At 44.4% G+C, this 16,499-nt stretch overlaps 1 protein-coding gene across 1 annotated transcript; it reads left to right on the top strand.

The window, feature by feature from the left end:
- Positions 1-625: 625 nt before the first annotated feature.
- Positions 626-15,992, top strand: LOC140349307 (glycine N-acyltransferase-like protein 3). The gene is made up of 7 exons (XM_072435589.1): positions 626-784; positions 2,910-3,023; positions 4,530-4,615; positions 5,375-5,445; positions 14,197-14,327; positions 15,394-15,409; positions 15,532-15,992. Exons 1-7 carry the CDS (start codon positions 653-655, stop codon positions 15,990-15,992), a joined length of 1,011 nt encoding a protein of 336 aa, XP_072291690.1. The 5' UTR covers positions 626-652.
- The last annotated feature ends 507 nt before the right edge of the window (positions 15,993-16,499 follow it).

Raw genomic sequence — 16,499 nt, 5'->3', positions numbered from 1 at the left:
TAGATTTAGTGCAGTCTTCTGTTCTTGTCAAACAAGCAGGAGAATACAATGAAGAACTTGTATTACTGACATAAGCCCCGGATGTATAGGAGGCAAACACAACATTTGCACAAGAAAATAAAGGCCAAAGTAAAGAACCCAGCTCTCCTGAGATTATTTTTCCTCATCCAGTCAAACAGGCTGATATTGACACCAGTTGCGAGCAGCTGGGAGATTCCTCACACAACTCGGTCACAGCCTATACTTATTGGAACATCTGAAAAGTGCACGTGTGAGTGAACAATGTGTCGATCCACACAGACCAGACCAAAGACACAAAAAGGCCTGACATAATGCTGAAAATGTGGCTCTTGACATCAACAACTCAGAGAACATGAGCAGATATAAAGATGGCGCTCGAAGGAGAATGTGGTGGCATGTGATAATAATTGTCGTTTCTGTTTATGATTGTCTTAGCTGTGGAACATGCTCGGCCGTACGATGGTCCCCTGCATTTTAACAGTCCAAAAACACATGTATTCTTCCAAAGGCGTTTAGAATCAGGAGGAGGAGGAGGAGGGCGCAGGGCGGGGTCAGCGAACACTCCTGTTAAACAACTTGCACCACTTCTCTTTTCTTGTCATAAACTTGGTGATGGTTCAAGAGGTTGAAGATGCTTTCAAAACTCCGGCCGCTCAGTCGACTTGTGCGACTGAAATATTGCACGTTTTTGACAGAGCTGACTGGACATCAACTACTGGCAGCAGAGGAAAAGCTGAAATCGCATCTCCCGCATTCATTCACCGTTTGTCTCACTTTTTTCTTCTTGCACATCATCAAAAACATTGCGACTGTATGTTAGAATAGACCTTAATTAACACTAACACTTTTTAAATAACATTTTATATCTTGTTATAATCTTGATTTTATGTTTTTAACTGAATCATGGCTTGATAAAAACACAGGACATTTAGTTTTAATAGACTCACGAGAAAACAAAAAGAGGGGCGGGGTCTGTGAAGTTTTTAGAGATGAAATAATGACCCGCAGGTTGTCTTTTGGGGTGTTTTCATTATTTGAGTGTGTAGCACTTAAAATGGAGCTAAAACAGTTTCTTCATTGTTTTATACAAGCCTCTCCAGCACTGCCAACGTTTTACTGATGATTTTACTGAGATGTTTCAGTCGTATGCACAGACTTTGATGGTTTGGTCATTACAGGGGGTTTCAATGTGCATGTTGATCATATTTGTGACAAAAGAGATCGATACTGTCCTTGAAACTTTCAGTCTTACTCCGCATGTGAGAGGCCCCTCCCACAGCAGAACGCTGCTGCTCGGGTCCTGACTAGAACCAGGAAGTACCATCACATTAGTCCTGTTCTCAGGTCTCTGCACTGCCCCCTGTGGCTCAGAGAAGAGACTTTAAAGCAGCTCTGCTTGTGTACAAGTCTCTCCATGGCCTAGCACCAAATTACATCTCGGACATGTTAGTGCCATAAGAACCATCTCGGACTCTGAGGACCTCAGGGACCGGCCTCCTGCTGGTGACAGAGTCAGGACTAAACATGGACCGGCCTCCTGCTGGTGCCAGAGTCAGGACTAAACATGGACCGGCCTCCTGCTGGTGCCAGAGTCAGGACTAAACATGGACTGTCCTCCTGCTGGTGCCAGAATCAGGACTAAACATGGACCGGCCTCCTGCTGGTGCCAGAGTCAGGACTAAACATGGACCGGCCTCCTGCTGGTGCCAGAGTCAGGACTAAACATGGACCGGCCTCCTGCTGGTGCCAGAGTCAGGACTAAACATGGACCGGCCTCCTGCTGGTGCCCAGAGTCAGGACTAAACATGGACCGTCCTCCTGCTGGTGCCAGAGTCAGGACTAAACATGGACCGGCCTCCTGCTGGTGCCAGAGTCAGGACTAAACATGGACCGGCCTCCTGCTGGTGCTAGAGTCAGGACTAAACATGGACCGTCCTCCTGCTGGTGCCAGAGTCAGGACTAAACATGGACCGGCCTCCTGCTGGTGCCCAGAGTCAGGACTAAACATGGACCGTCCTCCTGCTGGTGCCAGAGTCAGGACTAAACATGGACCGGCCTCCTGCTGGTGCCCAGAGTCAGGACTAAACATGGACCGTCCTCCTGCTGGTGCCAGAGTCAGGACTAAACATGGACCGGCCTCCTGCTGGTGCCAGAGTCAGGACTAAACATGGACCGGCCTCCTGCTGGTGCCAGAGTCAGGACTAAACATGGACCGGCCTCCTGCTGGTGCTAGAGTCAGGACTAAACATGGACCGGCCTCCTGCTGGTGCTAGAGTCAGGACTAAACATGGACCGTCCTCCTGCTGGTGCCAGAGTCAGGACTAAACATGGACCGGCCTCCTGCTGGTGCCCAGAGTCAGGACTAAACATGGACCGTCCTCCTGCTGGTGCCAGAGTCAGGACTAAACATGGACCGTCCTCCTGCTGGTGCCAGAGTCAGGACTAAACATGGACCGGCCTCCTGCTGGTGCCCAGAGTCAGGACTAAACATGGACCGTCCTCCTGCTGGTGCCAGAGTCAGGACTAAACATGGACCGGCCTCCTGCTGGTGCTAGAGTCAGGACTAAACATGGACCGTCCTCCTGCTGGTGCCAGAGTCAGGACTAAACATGGACCGGCCTCCTGCTGGTGCCCAGAGTCAGGACTAAACATGGACCGTCCTCCTGCTGGTGCCAGAGTCAGGACTAAACATGGACCGTCCTCCTGCTGGTGCCAGAGTCAGGACTAAACATGGACCGGCCTCCTGCTGGTGCCCAGAGTCAGGACTAAACATGGACCGTCCTCCTGCTGGTGCCAGAGTCAGGACTAAACATGGACCGGCCTCCTGCTGGTGCCAGAGTCAGGACTAAACATGCTGTCACATGCCATTCACTGTTTTGTCTGCACAGGTTTATGGTTGTGTGGCGTTCAAGAACCGGTTCCCCTCAGATGAGCCCGTGCAGGTTCTAGTCGACAAATGGCCTGATTTTAGTGTTGTCATCTGTAAACCGCCGTGTGAAGAGGTAACATGTGAGCTCGCGTGAAACTGTCAATTTGTTTACTTTTGTCCAGTAATGAAGGATGTTCTTGTTTCCCAGACGACTGACTTGGAAAAAGAAACATTTTTTCAAAGGATAAAGCTGCTCTGAAGGCGGTCATTGGGGATTCGTCTGTTTTCGACTGGACGAGGTTTCTCGGTGAGACACTTCTCCCGCCCTCAATTGCACTTTTCACCAAAACATAAAATAACAAACACTTCATTAAATAGAGAAACCCGCCGCATGTTTTCAGTCACTGGGTTCCAATAGTAAATAAAGCTCACGTTTCATTGAACTGATTTTTTTTTCTACAATCACTATGCAAAACCACGGCGATAGGCAGTTATAGAGCATTAGAATAGTGTTCGAACTTGTGGAAGACGTGTAGATTACATGATGAAGATTCACGGTAGAACGTAAGTGAAATGGGATGCTGACACTTGGAAGGCATTACTGTGATTTGTGAATCTATTTTGGTTAAAAGATTAGAAGTCGCACCAGCCCAAAAATGCATAATCGAGAAGAAAAAACATATACAAGTCGCACTGTAGTATAAATTGCATTTTTAGGGGAAATTTATTTGATAAAATCCAAAACCAAGAACAGACATTTCATCTGGAAATGCAGTTTAAAATAATAACAGATGAGAGAACATGGTGAATAGGTGTACGTATGCTAACGCTAACACCTTCAGCTACATGACGTATGCTAACGCTAACACCTTCAGCTACATGTCGTATGCTAACGCTAACACCTTCAGCTACATGACGTATGCTAACGCTAACACCTTCAGCTACATGACGTGCGCTAACGCTAACACCTTCAGCTACATGACGTATGCTAACGCTAACACCTTCAGCTACATGACGTATGCTAACGCTAACACCTTCAGCTACATGACGTATGCTAACGCTAACACCTTCAGCTACATGACGTATGCTAACGCTAACACCTTCAGCTACATGACGTATGCTAACGCTAACACCTTCAGCTACATGAGGCACAGACAGAACTGTGGTAAGTGTCTGGTATGTTAACGTAACATATGAACAGTTATTCAGATAACTATAGCATAAAGAACATGTGTGGTGCCTCCCCAGAGCTGGTGTTTCGAAGGTGTTGTTTATTTATTTTATATTTTCCAATTCTTCTCGCAGTATAGTAACTTCTTCTGAGACTTTTTCCTTTTCCCCAATAGTTTCTGTAACACTTGATAGTCTTTATGGCACATTTCCTTATTCCCTGAATAATTATCATGTCATCCATGTCTTGAATGATTGTCCTTTTCAGATTCTTGTTCAATTTCAGCCAAATTTTATTCCAGAATTTTCTTCAAAAATGTTAGACTCTGTTTTAGTCCCATGCAAAGTTTTTCCCTCAATCATAATCTTCATGAATCGTTGTTCTTCCTCCTCCAACTTTTACTTGATTCAGTTTTCGAAGCACTTCTTGATCTTGCTCTCTTTGATCTTCTTTCTTTTTCCGATATAGCTCCACTTGGTGAGCTATGTGGTCTGTGTAAACCTTATTTGTCATGCTTCCAAGGCCAACAACTTCTGCCAGTTTATGTCTTACTGGTATCGGCAAGCCTTTCTGAATTTTAGCTCGCAGAATTGATTTCTCCATTTGATTCAACTCTGGATTGTTGCCAGTGACATTTCTCCACACTTGATAAGCTCTTGATACGTATGCTCTCGGATTCTCCTCCAGTCCAAGCGGTTGGAGAATGATATTATCTGGATGAACGTTTGTTGGAAACATCTCACACATTGCTCTACAAATTGCTCCTTTACAAGCAACGAACAGCTCTGCGTCGTACACTGCTGTATTCCCATATTGGTTCAGTCATGCTTTGGTCAAGACTTCTTGCATCCCTGCCATGCCAAGAATAGTTGCTAGTAGTCTCTTCATATCTCCCATTGCAGCTTGTGTCCCCACTAGCATCTCCTCTAGTTTAGCTATCCAGGGGTGTGCCCCATCTTGGAGAATGGGCAATTTTCCCATCAAATCCGACATATCAACATTTTGCCATGGTTTGTATTACAAACGTTGTCCTTTTATTATTATTGGACACATCTTCTGGCTTTTGCCCCTTGACAGTGCCCTGTTGCACAGTTCATAGTGCGAAGGCTCTGAAAACGCTGATGCTTTTGGTCTGTTCTCCGCCTTTCTCCAGGATGTTGAATCAGAATCATCACTCTGATCTTCAGTCTCTTCATTTGAATCTGTTCCATCTTCTGACTGTTCATCGCTGTCTTCTGTTTCAGTTTCATTGTTTTCTTTTTGTGTTTTGTAAGTCACCTTTAATGACTTCTTTCCTTTCTTTTCCGCTGCAGCCAATGCTCTCTTCACAGCTGGATCGTATCCATTCGCTGCTCCTTCGTCTTCATCACATTTGTCATCTTTGGTGAACCGTTTTCTGAGTTTTTGTTCAGAAGTTTTCAAACTTGACTTCTTCTTCTTCTTCTTCTTTTCGGTTTTTGGATACATTGTTACAGTCGTTGTGGCTTTACCAGTCTCTATGACTTGCTCATTGTCATCTTCGATTTGATATCTTCCATCTTGAGTCATCACTGGAAACTGTGGATATTCTTTTGCAATATCCTTTAATTTCTTGTAAGGTGGAGGCATCTTCACTGTTGCCTGCATATATGAGGATGATCTATTGATCTCTTCCATCACCTTGCCCACTTTTGGCTTATCCTTCTCTATTTCCATCTTTATTTTCTCCCATTTCTCTTTGTTGTTCTTTACCCATTTCTCTCCTTCGTTCTCGAACAATTGCATCACTCCCAATTCAATTCTTCTCTTCTCTTTGCGTCTTCGTCCAATTCTTCCTTTCTTCTGGTTGACTCTGTATGTTGTAATCAATGCCTGTAGTATTTTAATTTCTTCCACATTCAATGTGCCCTCGATTGGCCATGGCCGCTCAATGTGAGGCCAACGCAGATTCCACTTTTTGGAAATATTTGGAACGTTCTTAATGAGAGGGTTGTTTTTCTGCACCAAATCCACTGGCGTAATCAGTCTCCGTGTCGTCATTATTATATTTTCTTTCTTTATTTCTTTCTTTAAATTACTTCTGTAGAAACTGTAGTTTTTCTCTAAAGCTACAAAAACTATTCAATGTTCGGTAAATCTCCTCCAGGACTGTTTACCAATTTCCGATCAGGTGAAAGAAAATGTTTGCCAAATGCCAATCAAAATCGAAGTTATTTTTATCTAACTAAAGAGTAAACATAAACTAAATCAAAATTATACCTTAATCCAATTAAATTTAAGATATGAGAAATTTTCAATTGAAGTCAAATATAAGCAAAAATCTCAGGATACGCAGTGGACCCCTTAGAAATGTAAAATTCTTAATTGTAGAAATATGTCTTATCGTATGGAAAACACCAACAATCAGTTATTGCCAAGTTTTTGCATAACAGAAGTATGTGATTATAAATGTGTAATTACACAGTGTTTTTTAATGCAAGAGTTTGTGAATAGAAACAAACTGGCCTCTTTCCAAGGTCTTCTCCTCCAGTTGACTGCTTGGTTTCGCCAAGTCCTGTCTCACTCCAATCTCGTATGTTGCCCCAATAACAGAAAAAGAAAAACAGTGATTAATGTTCACGTTAATCCTTTGCCAATTCAGGTTATTTCCAACAATTATCATAACATCATTTTCATCACAAATAATTTTCTTTACTTATCGCATCCTTCACTTATCGTTTATTTATTAATTAATTCACCTTTTCTCTACATATCTATTTTCTAGTTAATTATTGTCCTATTATTTTCAATTTCGCCAAAGGAACTCCTCCCTTTTATTATTAGTTCTATAATAACAACTGAGTACAGCCTGTAATAAACAAAACGGTCGAGATTACCTCTAATTTCCGATTTCTTTAACAGATCTGCTTTTTCTCCCCTTCATGTCCTGTCTCTCTTTCCTTTCTGTCTGCACACACAGTAGGAGGAGCTAAACTCCGCCCCCAACTTTCTAAAACTTTCTCAAACGCAACCAAGTCGTCCTCATGGGAACATCTCTTAAAGGACTCCACAAAACTGGAAAAAAACTTCAGCCACTGACTCAAAAATGACCAACAAAAACGACTCAACACTCCGGATCAACACACACAAAGACAAACAAAATCTGCTAGCCATACACACTTAAAAACTATCCTAGGAACGAATAATGCATTTTCCTCTCAACTGTTAAACTTCAACGTTTCCTCAAACTTGAAAAAACTTTCTCAGTTTTCTGTGACTCTGAAAACACCTTTTTAACGGACTCAGCAAACAACAAAAAATACCCAAAAACAAACAAAACCCCATATATCTTTGAGTACCTGCCTCAACGATAACCAACAAAAACCGAAACACGCAAACTCCACATAAAGACAGACAAACAAACGACAAAACTCGAGTACTCAGAAACCTATTCGCAAATCCCCTCTAAAGGGATGAAAATGCATGCCTTAATCTCAACTTTAAACTCAAACAGTAACGTTACGACTCAACCCAAAGACCCATTCAATAGGTCAACTTCTTATTAACTTATTTTTCTCATTTCAGCAAATAGCTGCTTTTCTCCTCTCTCTCTCTCACCTCCTCCTCTCTCTCCTCTCCTGCTCACGCGGACACACTCTGAGCCGCACTGTGGAGGACCAAGGAGAAACAAGGGTGGGGCTGCGCCGCGCAGCAGAGGGTTATTTTCACAGCTTATGTGAAAAAGCTTTATTTCCCTTCAGAAAACAAAACATTTACTTCTTTTCAGGCTCAGTTTACACATCTTGCCATTTTAATTCTGACAGGCTCAGTGTTCAACACACATCTCGCCCCAGTTATTCTTAGCAACATTAACAGTAATATTACTTCAAACTAAAAAATGTTCCTACGGTCAAAACTGTTCCCCCGGGGCAGTACTGCATTTACTACACCTTGGAGTCTTATTTGACCAGGAGCTCTCATTTAAAGCTCATATAAATCAAGCTTGTAAAACAGCCTATTTCCATTTGCGCAACATCGCCAAAATCAGAAGAATCCTGCCTAAAAGTGATGCCGAAAAACTTATCCATGCATTTGTAACGACTAGATTAGACTACTGTAACTCCCTGCTTGCAGCGTGTCCTAAAAGCTCCATAAAAAGCTTTCAACTGGTTCAAAATGCAGCAGCAAGATTACTAACAGGAACAAAAAGAAGAGAGCACATTACGCCAGTGCTGAAGTCTCTTCACTGGCTCCCCGTCGAGTCCAGAATCAAATTCAAAATTCTACTCTTGACCTACAAAGCCATAAATGACATGGCCCCATCCTACCTCAAAGATGCTATAGAACCATATCATCCAAACAGAGCTCTTCGCTCTCAGAATGCCGGCCTTCTGGTGGTGCCAAGAGTCTCTAAAAGTACAGTAGGAGGTAGAGCGTTTAGCTCCCAAGCTCCTGTGTTATGGAATCAGCTCCCGACCCATGTTAAATATGCTGACACAGTCTCTTCATTTAAGTCCAGGCTTAAAACGTTCCTCTTCGAAATCGCTTATGGTCAGAGTAGTTAGGAACAGAAAGATAAACCCACAGCTTCAGCTACGCTGCCCTAGGAGTAACTGTGCTGGGGGAAGTATGACAGCTTGAGCACTATCCTCTTCTTCTTCTGACTACTTATGCTATCAAACAATATTTATTTTTTGATTCCACTTGCAAACTGTTCACCGCCTTCTTTTCTTTCTCTCACTCCTGAGGACCTGTGGACCCAGATGCCCCTCCCCTGGTGAAGTGGTCCCTGCCCTGTGTGGACGGTCCCTCATCTGCCTGAAGAGTGGGTCCAGTTCGCCTCAGTCGGTCCCTCTTCTGCCTGAAGAGTGGGTCCAGCTCGCCTCCGACGGTCCCTCATCTGCCTGAAGAGTGGGTCCAGCTCGCCTCCGACGGTCCCTCATCTGCCTGAAGAGTGGGTCCAGCTCGACTCAGACGGTCCCTCTTCTGCCTGAAGAGTGGGTCCAGCTCGACTCAGACGGTCCCTCTTCTGCCTGAAGAGTGGGTCCTGCTCGACTCAGACGGTCCCTCTTCTGCCTGAAGAGTGGGTCCAGCTCGACTCAGACGGTCCCTCTTCTGCCTGAAGAGTGGGTCCAGCTCGACTCAGACGGTCCCTCTTCTGCCTGAAGAGTGGGTCCAGCTCGACTCAGACGGTCCCTCTTCTGCCTGAAGAGTGGGTCCAGCTCGACTCAGACGGTCCCTCATCTGCCTGAAGAGTGGGTCCAGCTCCAGTCTCCTTGTGTCCGTCTGTCCGTCTGTGAGAGTCGGATCTCTCCTTCACTGGAACTCCTCCAGGTTTCTACGCTTTTTTCCCAAAGAGGTTTTTTTTGTAGTTTTTCCTGGCCGAGAAGGAGAGTCTAAGGACAGAGGACCCTGGGACATCGTCCCTCGCCACCACAGACATTGTCTGACTTCATCGCCACCACAGACATTGTTGATTCATTTCTCCCTGTGGCCCTCAGAGGCAACTGTTGTTGTGATTTTGGGCCTTACAAAAATAAATTGATTTGATTTGATTTGACTACCCATGCTCTCACACACCTCTCTTCCCGCTGCCCCGTCTCCCTCTCCGCTCTCACACACACTGCACCGACAGAACAGTGACTTAAACGCACACACATGTGAGAAGAGGGAAAACGAGCAGGAGGAAGGGCTGAGCAGCTTTAGTTTCACTCTTTTATTTCTCAACAGCTTTATCCCTTTACAAAAACAAAAATGACGTCTTCTTTTAGGCTCAGTTAATCAACATCTTGCCAGAGCTCAACTTAAAAACAAAAACAAAAAAAAACTCTTACCTTGGCTCAGTTCAAAAAACAACGTCTTGCCAACGGAACAAACTCTTATTTTCTTTTAATCTAAATCCAATTACATCCGGTCCGTCCGCATATCATCACCTAGATACCCGACTGACATCTTATAACCGAAGGCCTTCGATTTCAGAATGCTTAATCCAGGAAATTTGCCTATACGTCGTCCTCCGTATCTAAACAATAACAATTTATCTTTCCAAATTTAACTAACCAAACTTTTGTACAATTTTAGACGTGCTGCTCTCGTCCACACGCACCCCAAAAACACAACTACCACACAAGTCTTCCGCGGGACAGGCATATAAAGGTCAATAAAAAATACTCACCGCTGTCTGTTTTACCGCTCCGTTCGTGTCGCCAAATTTGTGGTGCCTCCCCAGAGCTGGTGTTTCGAAGGTGCGTTGGGTAGACAAAAGATAGCTCGCTTGACACTGCTTCGTGATTTAGAAAATGGTTTTAATCATGAATAAACAGCATTCAAATACAGATGTTGACAATCTGGATCCCCTCGTAGCTGAATTGAGAAAAGACCCCGTTCCTTCGAACAGGAGGGTTTTTATATGCATTTCAAAGACAAAGAAAACTCCCTCGTGAGGCTGTGCCCCACATGGGTCCAGCTGAGAAAACAACGTATGGAAATTGGCGGCTAACTCCTTATACCCAGGAGAGGTTGGTAACTTAACCTACACATTCTTCATCGCCCAGTCACTCAACAACATTTCCTGTTTTTCGACCAGGAAGCCTCTCTTGTTTATCCTACACATTCCTATGCAGTTTTAAGATACTTCACATGCTAACAAGTTTAGCAAAGCATCAGTTTTACCCCAAATCACAAAATCCACTGAATTCTTCTTCCTCTGTGTCACTTCTAAACAACTCCACAAACTCCAGAGGAAGAGGAAGTGCAGATTCCTCTTCTGCGTCGCTTAGAGCCTAGAGCGCCCTCTTGTGGTTGTCAGTGTGAAAATGCTGAATAAGTAATAAGGCTTAGCAAAACAATATGTCTGTTTGCCGTAACCCGACCGAGCCGGCGTGAAACTAGCTGACTAAAAATTGGTTATCAGCATTTTGTTGAAAAAACATTGAATTATTTTATTTTTCAATTATTTCGCCGACTCACCGACCGGACCTCCCTTAACCATTGTGTCGAATATTTTTATCACGCTTGTTATCCTTACAGCAAAGATAACGCACTGCACAACGCACGTGCGTCTTTATAATCAGTCCCCCACATGTGTCCGTAACGAAACAGTCCACGAGTTAATGACGACAAATTGCCTTTTACAAGTTGGTTTGCCTTGTTGTTGTTGTTGTTGTTGTTTTATGGCGGTTGGCATCCGAGTGTTGCATTACCGCCAGACTTTATTCCTCAGACGTTTCGTAGTCCTCAGACCTTGTTGTTGTTGTTGTTGTTGTTGTTGTTGTTGTTGTTGTTTTATGGCGGTTGGCATCCGAGTGTTGCATTACCGCCAGACTTTATTCCTCAGACGTTTCGTAGACCTTGTTGTTGTTGTTGTTGTTGTTGTTGTTTTATGGCGGTTGGCATCCAAGTGTTGCATTACCGCCAGACTTTATTCCTCAGACCTTGTTGTTGTTGTTGTTGTTGTTGTTTTATGGCGGTTGACATCCGAGTGTTGCATTACCGCCAGACTTTATTCCTTAGACTTTGTCGTAGTCCTAAAAGTTCTTCTTCCAGTGCCTTGACTTCCAGTGCTTTGAGACCTTGTTGTTGTTGTTGTTGTTGTTGTTGTTTTATGGCGGTTGACATCCGAGTGTTGCATTACCGCCAGACTTTATTCCTTAGACTTTGTCGTAGTCCTAAAAGTTCTTCTTCCAGTGCCTTGACTTCCAGTGCTTTGAGACCTTGTTGTTGTTGTTGTTGTTGTTGTTGTTTTATGGCGGTTGGCATCCAAGTGTTGCATTACCGCCAGACTTTATTCCTTAGACTTTGTCGTAGTCCTCAGACCTTGTTGTTGTTGTTGTTGTTGTTTTATGGCGGTTGGCATCCAAGTGTGGCATTACCGCCAGACTTTATTCCTCAGACTTTGTCGTACGTCCTCAGACCTTGTTGTTGTTGTTGTTGTTGTTGTTGTTTTATGGCGGTTGGCATCCAAGTGTTGCATTACCGCCAGACTTTATTCCTCAGACTCTGTCGTAGTCCGTAAAAGTTCTCCTTCCATTGCTTTGGTGTTACAAAGCCCATGAGGTCATGATATGTCTTTGTGACTAGAATAGTTGTTGTTGTTTCAGACAACAACCGGCTTTATTCCAGGGAGACTCTTCTTCATCTTCCTCTCCTTCTTTGACGTTCGGTGCTTCCACCGTACAGCTTTATTCTTTAGGCTTCATTCTACAGGCTTTAATATTTCCACTGATGTCGCTGCTTGGTAGCCGTGCGTCTACGAGACTGGACGAGGACAGGAGACCACCCCCACCCCCATCTCGTCACTTTGATCACTCTGACTCCCCAAAAGCAGACCCCCATCACTCCGACTCCCATTTAGCGCCTTTAGCCTGTTTTCTATATCTGCCCAATCAAGCTCCTTTGTTCCAAGGAATCTCCCTGCAGCTTTAGCAATGATCCTGATCCTTTCAGTTCTGCTTTGAGTCTGAGCAGCACAGTTTACAACATCCACCATAAAGAGTACAAAATCCTCTCTATCCACAACCAGGGTATTCTCATTAATTCTGGAACCTGCACACTTGGGACCTCCACTCTTGAAACCTTCACACTTCTTGGGAGCCACGCTGGCCTCTCTCATTTCGCCCTGGCTGGGAGCAGCGCTGGCTCCTCTCTCTGTATTTACTCTAAACTCGTTACTTGAAACTTTCTTGACTGCATCTGCATAGGATATATCTTGAGAGACCTTTATTTTCTGCACCTCAGCAGCTCTTTTGCTAAACCTGCATCCCCCGTAGGCAGAGCTATGTTCTTCCCCACAGTTACAGCACTTCAGTTTTGCACCCACGTCACACTTCCCATACTCATGATCTCCTGCACATTTACCACATCTTTGCTTCCCTCTACAGACCGCTGCAATATGCCCAAAGCGCTGGCACTTAAAGCAACGCAGGGGCGGCGGAACATATGGCCTGACGCTATAGCACATGTACCCAATGAACACCTTACTAGGCAGGCACCTCCCTTCAAGTGTTACCATTACCGACAAGCTGTCACATCTTACCCCAAACCGGGTCACCTTCAAACGCCTAGCGTCCACCACCGTAACTCCAGTCAAATTCTCCTTAACTTCATCCACAGACGTCGCCGTAGGGACACCTACGATAACTCCTCTGACCGTGTTTCTTTCAGCATCAGACACAAGAATGTCCTTTCCACCCAGACGTTTAGTTCCAATTGCCTTCCGTTGCTGAGCCGCGTCCTTGCACACGACCAGCAGCGAGCCATCTCTAAGGACACTCGCACTCTTGATCACTCCCACAGCTACAGTTAGGCTCTTTGACAATGTCACTGAATTCCACTCCTTAAAGGATGCACTATCCTGTGCAAGCTTTATGATCACCTTACAGTCTCTGCTCTCACCCCGGATATCAATAGCTTCAGCCTCATCCTGCTGCTCATTCCCAGAACCCTCGGACGAGCTAAGGGACTTTTTACGTTTCCGGGCACGTGCAGGCAGAAAAGGCTGCTCCTCCACGCCGTCCAGAATGTCTTCCATCCCCGATCCACTCTCCTCCGCCATCTCCCGTCTCTCTGGCGATCCAGTCACAGGGTTTGTGTCAGGCTGTGGTTGCTTACTTATGTAGTACAGGGCTGGCCTCAGACCTTCGTCAGCGCCACTCAAGTGTCCATAAGACATGCCAGGCTCTGTCAGGGTGTCTTATGCAATGCATTCTGGGATTGACACACGCCCAGTAGCGTCATCACAACAAACATGGCGGCGCCCGTGTCCCCCGCACGTTCCCCCCGCTCGCCTTTGCTACCAAAATAAAGGATAGCGGCGTACAAAAGATCGATTGAAATATCTTAAAATCGGGAAATTTAGTCTCCCGATCGGGTTGATAGAGACGTTTTCCGTCATTGACTGTTGAAGCCTGACCCCTGGTGGTCACTCCGACTCAAAAAATGGCAAAATTTGGATCTTTTTTTTTTGCCTTCAAAGTAAAAAAAATAAGAATTTGCCTACCGTCCGAGCCACTTGAAAAATGTTGACTCGGGTTACAGCAAACAGACAATTTATTTAAGTCAGAAGGAGTGAACTAACCGACAAACGTGAGGTTATATGCTTAGTCTTAATTCATAAATACACAATAGAGTCTGCTGAAGTGTACGCAACTATTCTCACGCGATGAGCATGTTTTTGTAGTGAACACTGCGGAGGACAACGTGGCGACTTTCCGAGTTTCTGGGGCCGAGAAACAGATGCGCCTCGAACTCCTTCAGCCCGTGTCAATTGGCCGTGTTCACCGATTCCTCCAAAGCTGCAAATCCAGCCAGGTAAAACACAAATGCACGCAACGGGATCGAACGTGTCACTGAATATCGGCGTAGAGCGCGCACCAACCGGACCACTTTTCATACATTTATGTGTAATACAGTGAACCCTCGCTATAACGCGGTTCACGGTCTCGCTGCTTCACGGATTTGCATCATGCATTGTGTTCTGCATTCTGATTGGCTAAACAGTCTCTCCGCGTCTTCTCTACCTGTGTGTCAATAACGTTACACCGTTATTGACACCCACAATGTCGACAAAACGTTCTGCACCGACAAAGGTGTTAGTCCAAATGATAACTCCACTTTGGGTTTGGTTCATTTATTTAGCCACGTTCACGTTAGCCAACACAACAACGTCTACCTCGGTCCCACCCAGACACGTAATACAGGTAAACAGAACAGTATCGCCCCCTAGCTGTCAGGCATGAGAAGTGAAACTTAAGAAACTAACAAATGGCACTTGCGGTCGGGCCCAAAAGGCAGAGGAAGATGAAACTATCGCAGAAAAAGTTAAACTTAAAACAACAGCAAACGTTTATACAGTACTTTTATTTGTTAAACAAATGCTTGGGCCTGTAAAAGGGTTTTGTTCCTTGCTTTCAATGTTTTATGGAGTATTTCATTGTATAATAACTAAACAAATAAAGGTTTCTACTTCACGGATTTCGCCTATTGCGGGTTCTTTATGGAACGTAACCCCCGCGATAAACGAGGGCTCACTGTAGTGCAAAACGCAATCAAAATGACCTGATTTCTTAACATTTAGAACCTGTATACGTGTACATATAAAGAAACGACAACAACCTTTAAATATGTTAGATTTAAGTTTTTTCTTAAAGGGAACATATTATGTATAATCAGTTTGTTATAATCGCGTAATAATCGTGTTCCCTGCCTTCCTGACTGTTTATTGTAAAAAAAATATATATATAATATTAATCTTCATATGCTGCAGTTTAATGTTTAGCTTAATATATTTATAGGGTCTATAAAAAAAGAAAAGTGTGCGTATTTATGACTAAAGCAAATTGTTTATGTGATTATTTTCAAGATTATTTTCTCACAGCAGTTTGCAGCAGGAGGTTAGAAAACGATACAATTTGACTTAGTTTTCTGAATGGGCCTGTCTCCATCTAAACGAGGGCATTCAGGTCGGGGCGTCAGTTTAAGTTTCTTTTTGCTACGGTGTTGCACGTGTTTTCAGTTGATGGGAGTCTGGGAGAAAGTGCTTGCCTTTGTAAAGCAGTGACGTCCTTCCACAGAGCTCCTCCTGGGACCTCCCTCAGCTCTCTGGACGAGTCTCACGTTGACCTGATCTATGAAACCTGGAATTCAATCGAACCGAAAAGGGAGCAAGATGTCCGAAACATGATCAAGAACTTCCCGTCCTGCTGCCTGCTGGACAGTAGGGGGCGCCCTCTGTCCTGGATCATAACTAACTTCTACGGGGCTGTGGGCATGTACTACACCCATCCCGACCACAGGGGCAAAGGATACGGGCGGCTGATGAATATTGATCTGGTCAGAAGGCTCCGCCCAGAGGGACTGCGTGTGTTTGGGTTCGCTGAAGAAAACAACAAAGCATCACTCCGCGTGTGCCAGGTCATAGGTTATACAGTTGATCCTTTGTACAGACAGGTCTGGTTCACATGTAAGAACAAATAATGACCTGGGCTTGATGAAAACCTGTGACGAGAGTGAGAAGGGCAAAAGAAGAAGCGGTTCAGGGAATCAAAATGAAAAAGTAATTGGAAAACTCCAAAAAGAGTAACTGTCTGGGTCCATCGCCCATGCGTCCATCAAACCTTCCATTATCTTCTGCTTTATGTTGATTTAATTAGAAGCCCGGACAAAACATACAATTATTTGAACATTTGTGTTTCTCGCACAGCTCCTTCCAATATTATTTAATTTATTTTACAGAATGTGCTAGTTGAAGTAATGAATGAGCCCCTGTGTGCTTCAGATAACACTATTGGTTGTCTTAAACGTATACAGCTGTTAAAAATGGGTAGTTTTCGGGTCTTTTTCCTGCTCTCCTGGGGGCATCACCTTTTTACTGCAGCGCATTGTTGATCTTTTTCTACCAATCAGCTGCGAACCACATGGCTACTTAATCAGCAGCAGCTACACGGTCTCCTCTCAGAGACATTATTACTCCAGACTGTCTTC

The sequence above is a fragment of the Eucyclogobius newberryi genome, unplaced genomic scaffold (assembly GCF_026437365.1).
Source record: "Eucyclogobius newberryi isolate DKJ021-1_F unplaced genomic scaffold, fEucNew1.0.hap1 SCAF_7, whole genome shotgun sequence".
Classification (NCBI taxonomy): Eukaryota; Metazoa; Chordata; class Actinopteri; order Gobiiformes; family Gobiidae; genus Eucyclogobius; species Eucyclogobius newberryi.
Note: the sequence above shows the minus strand (reverse complement) of the source record. Positions and strands in the feature narration are given on the sequence as shown.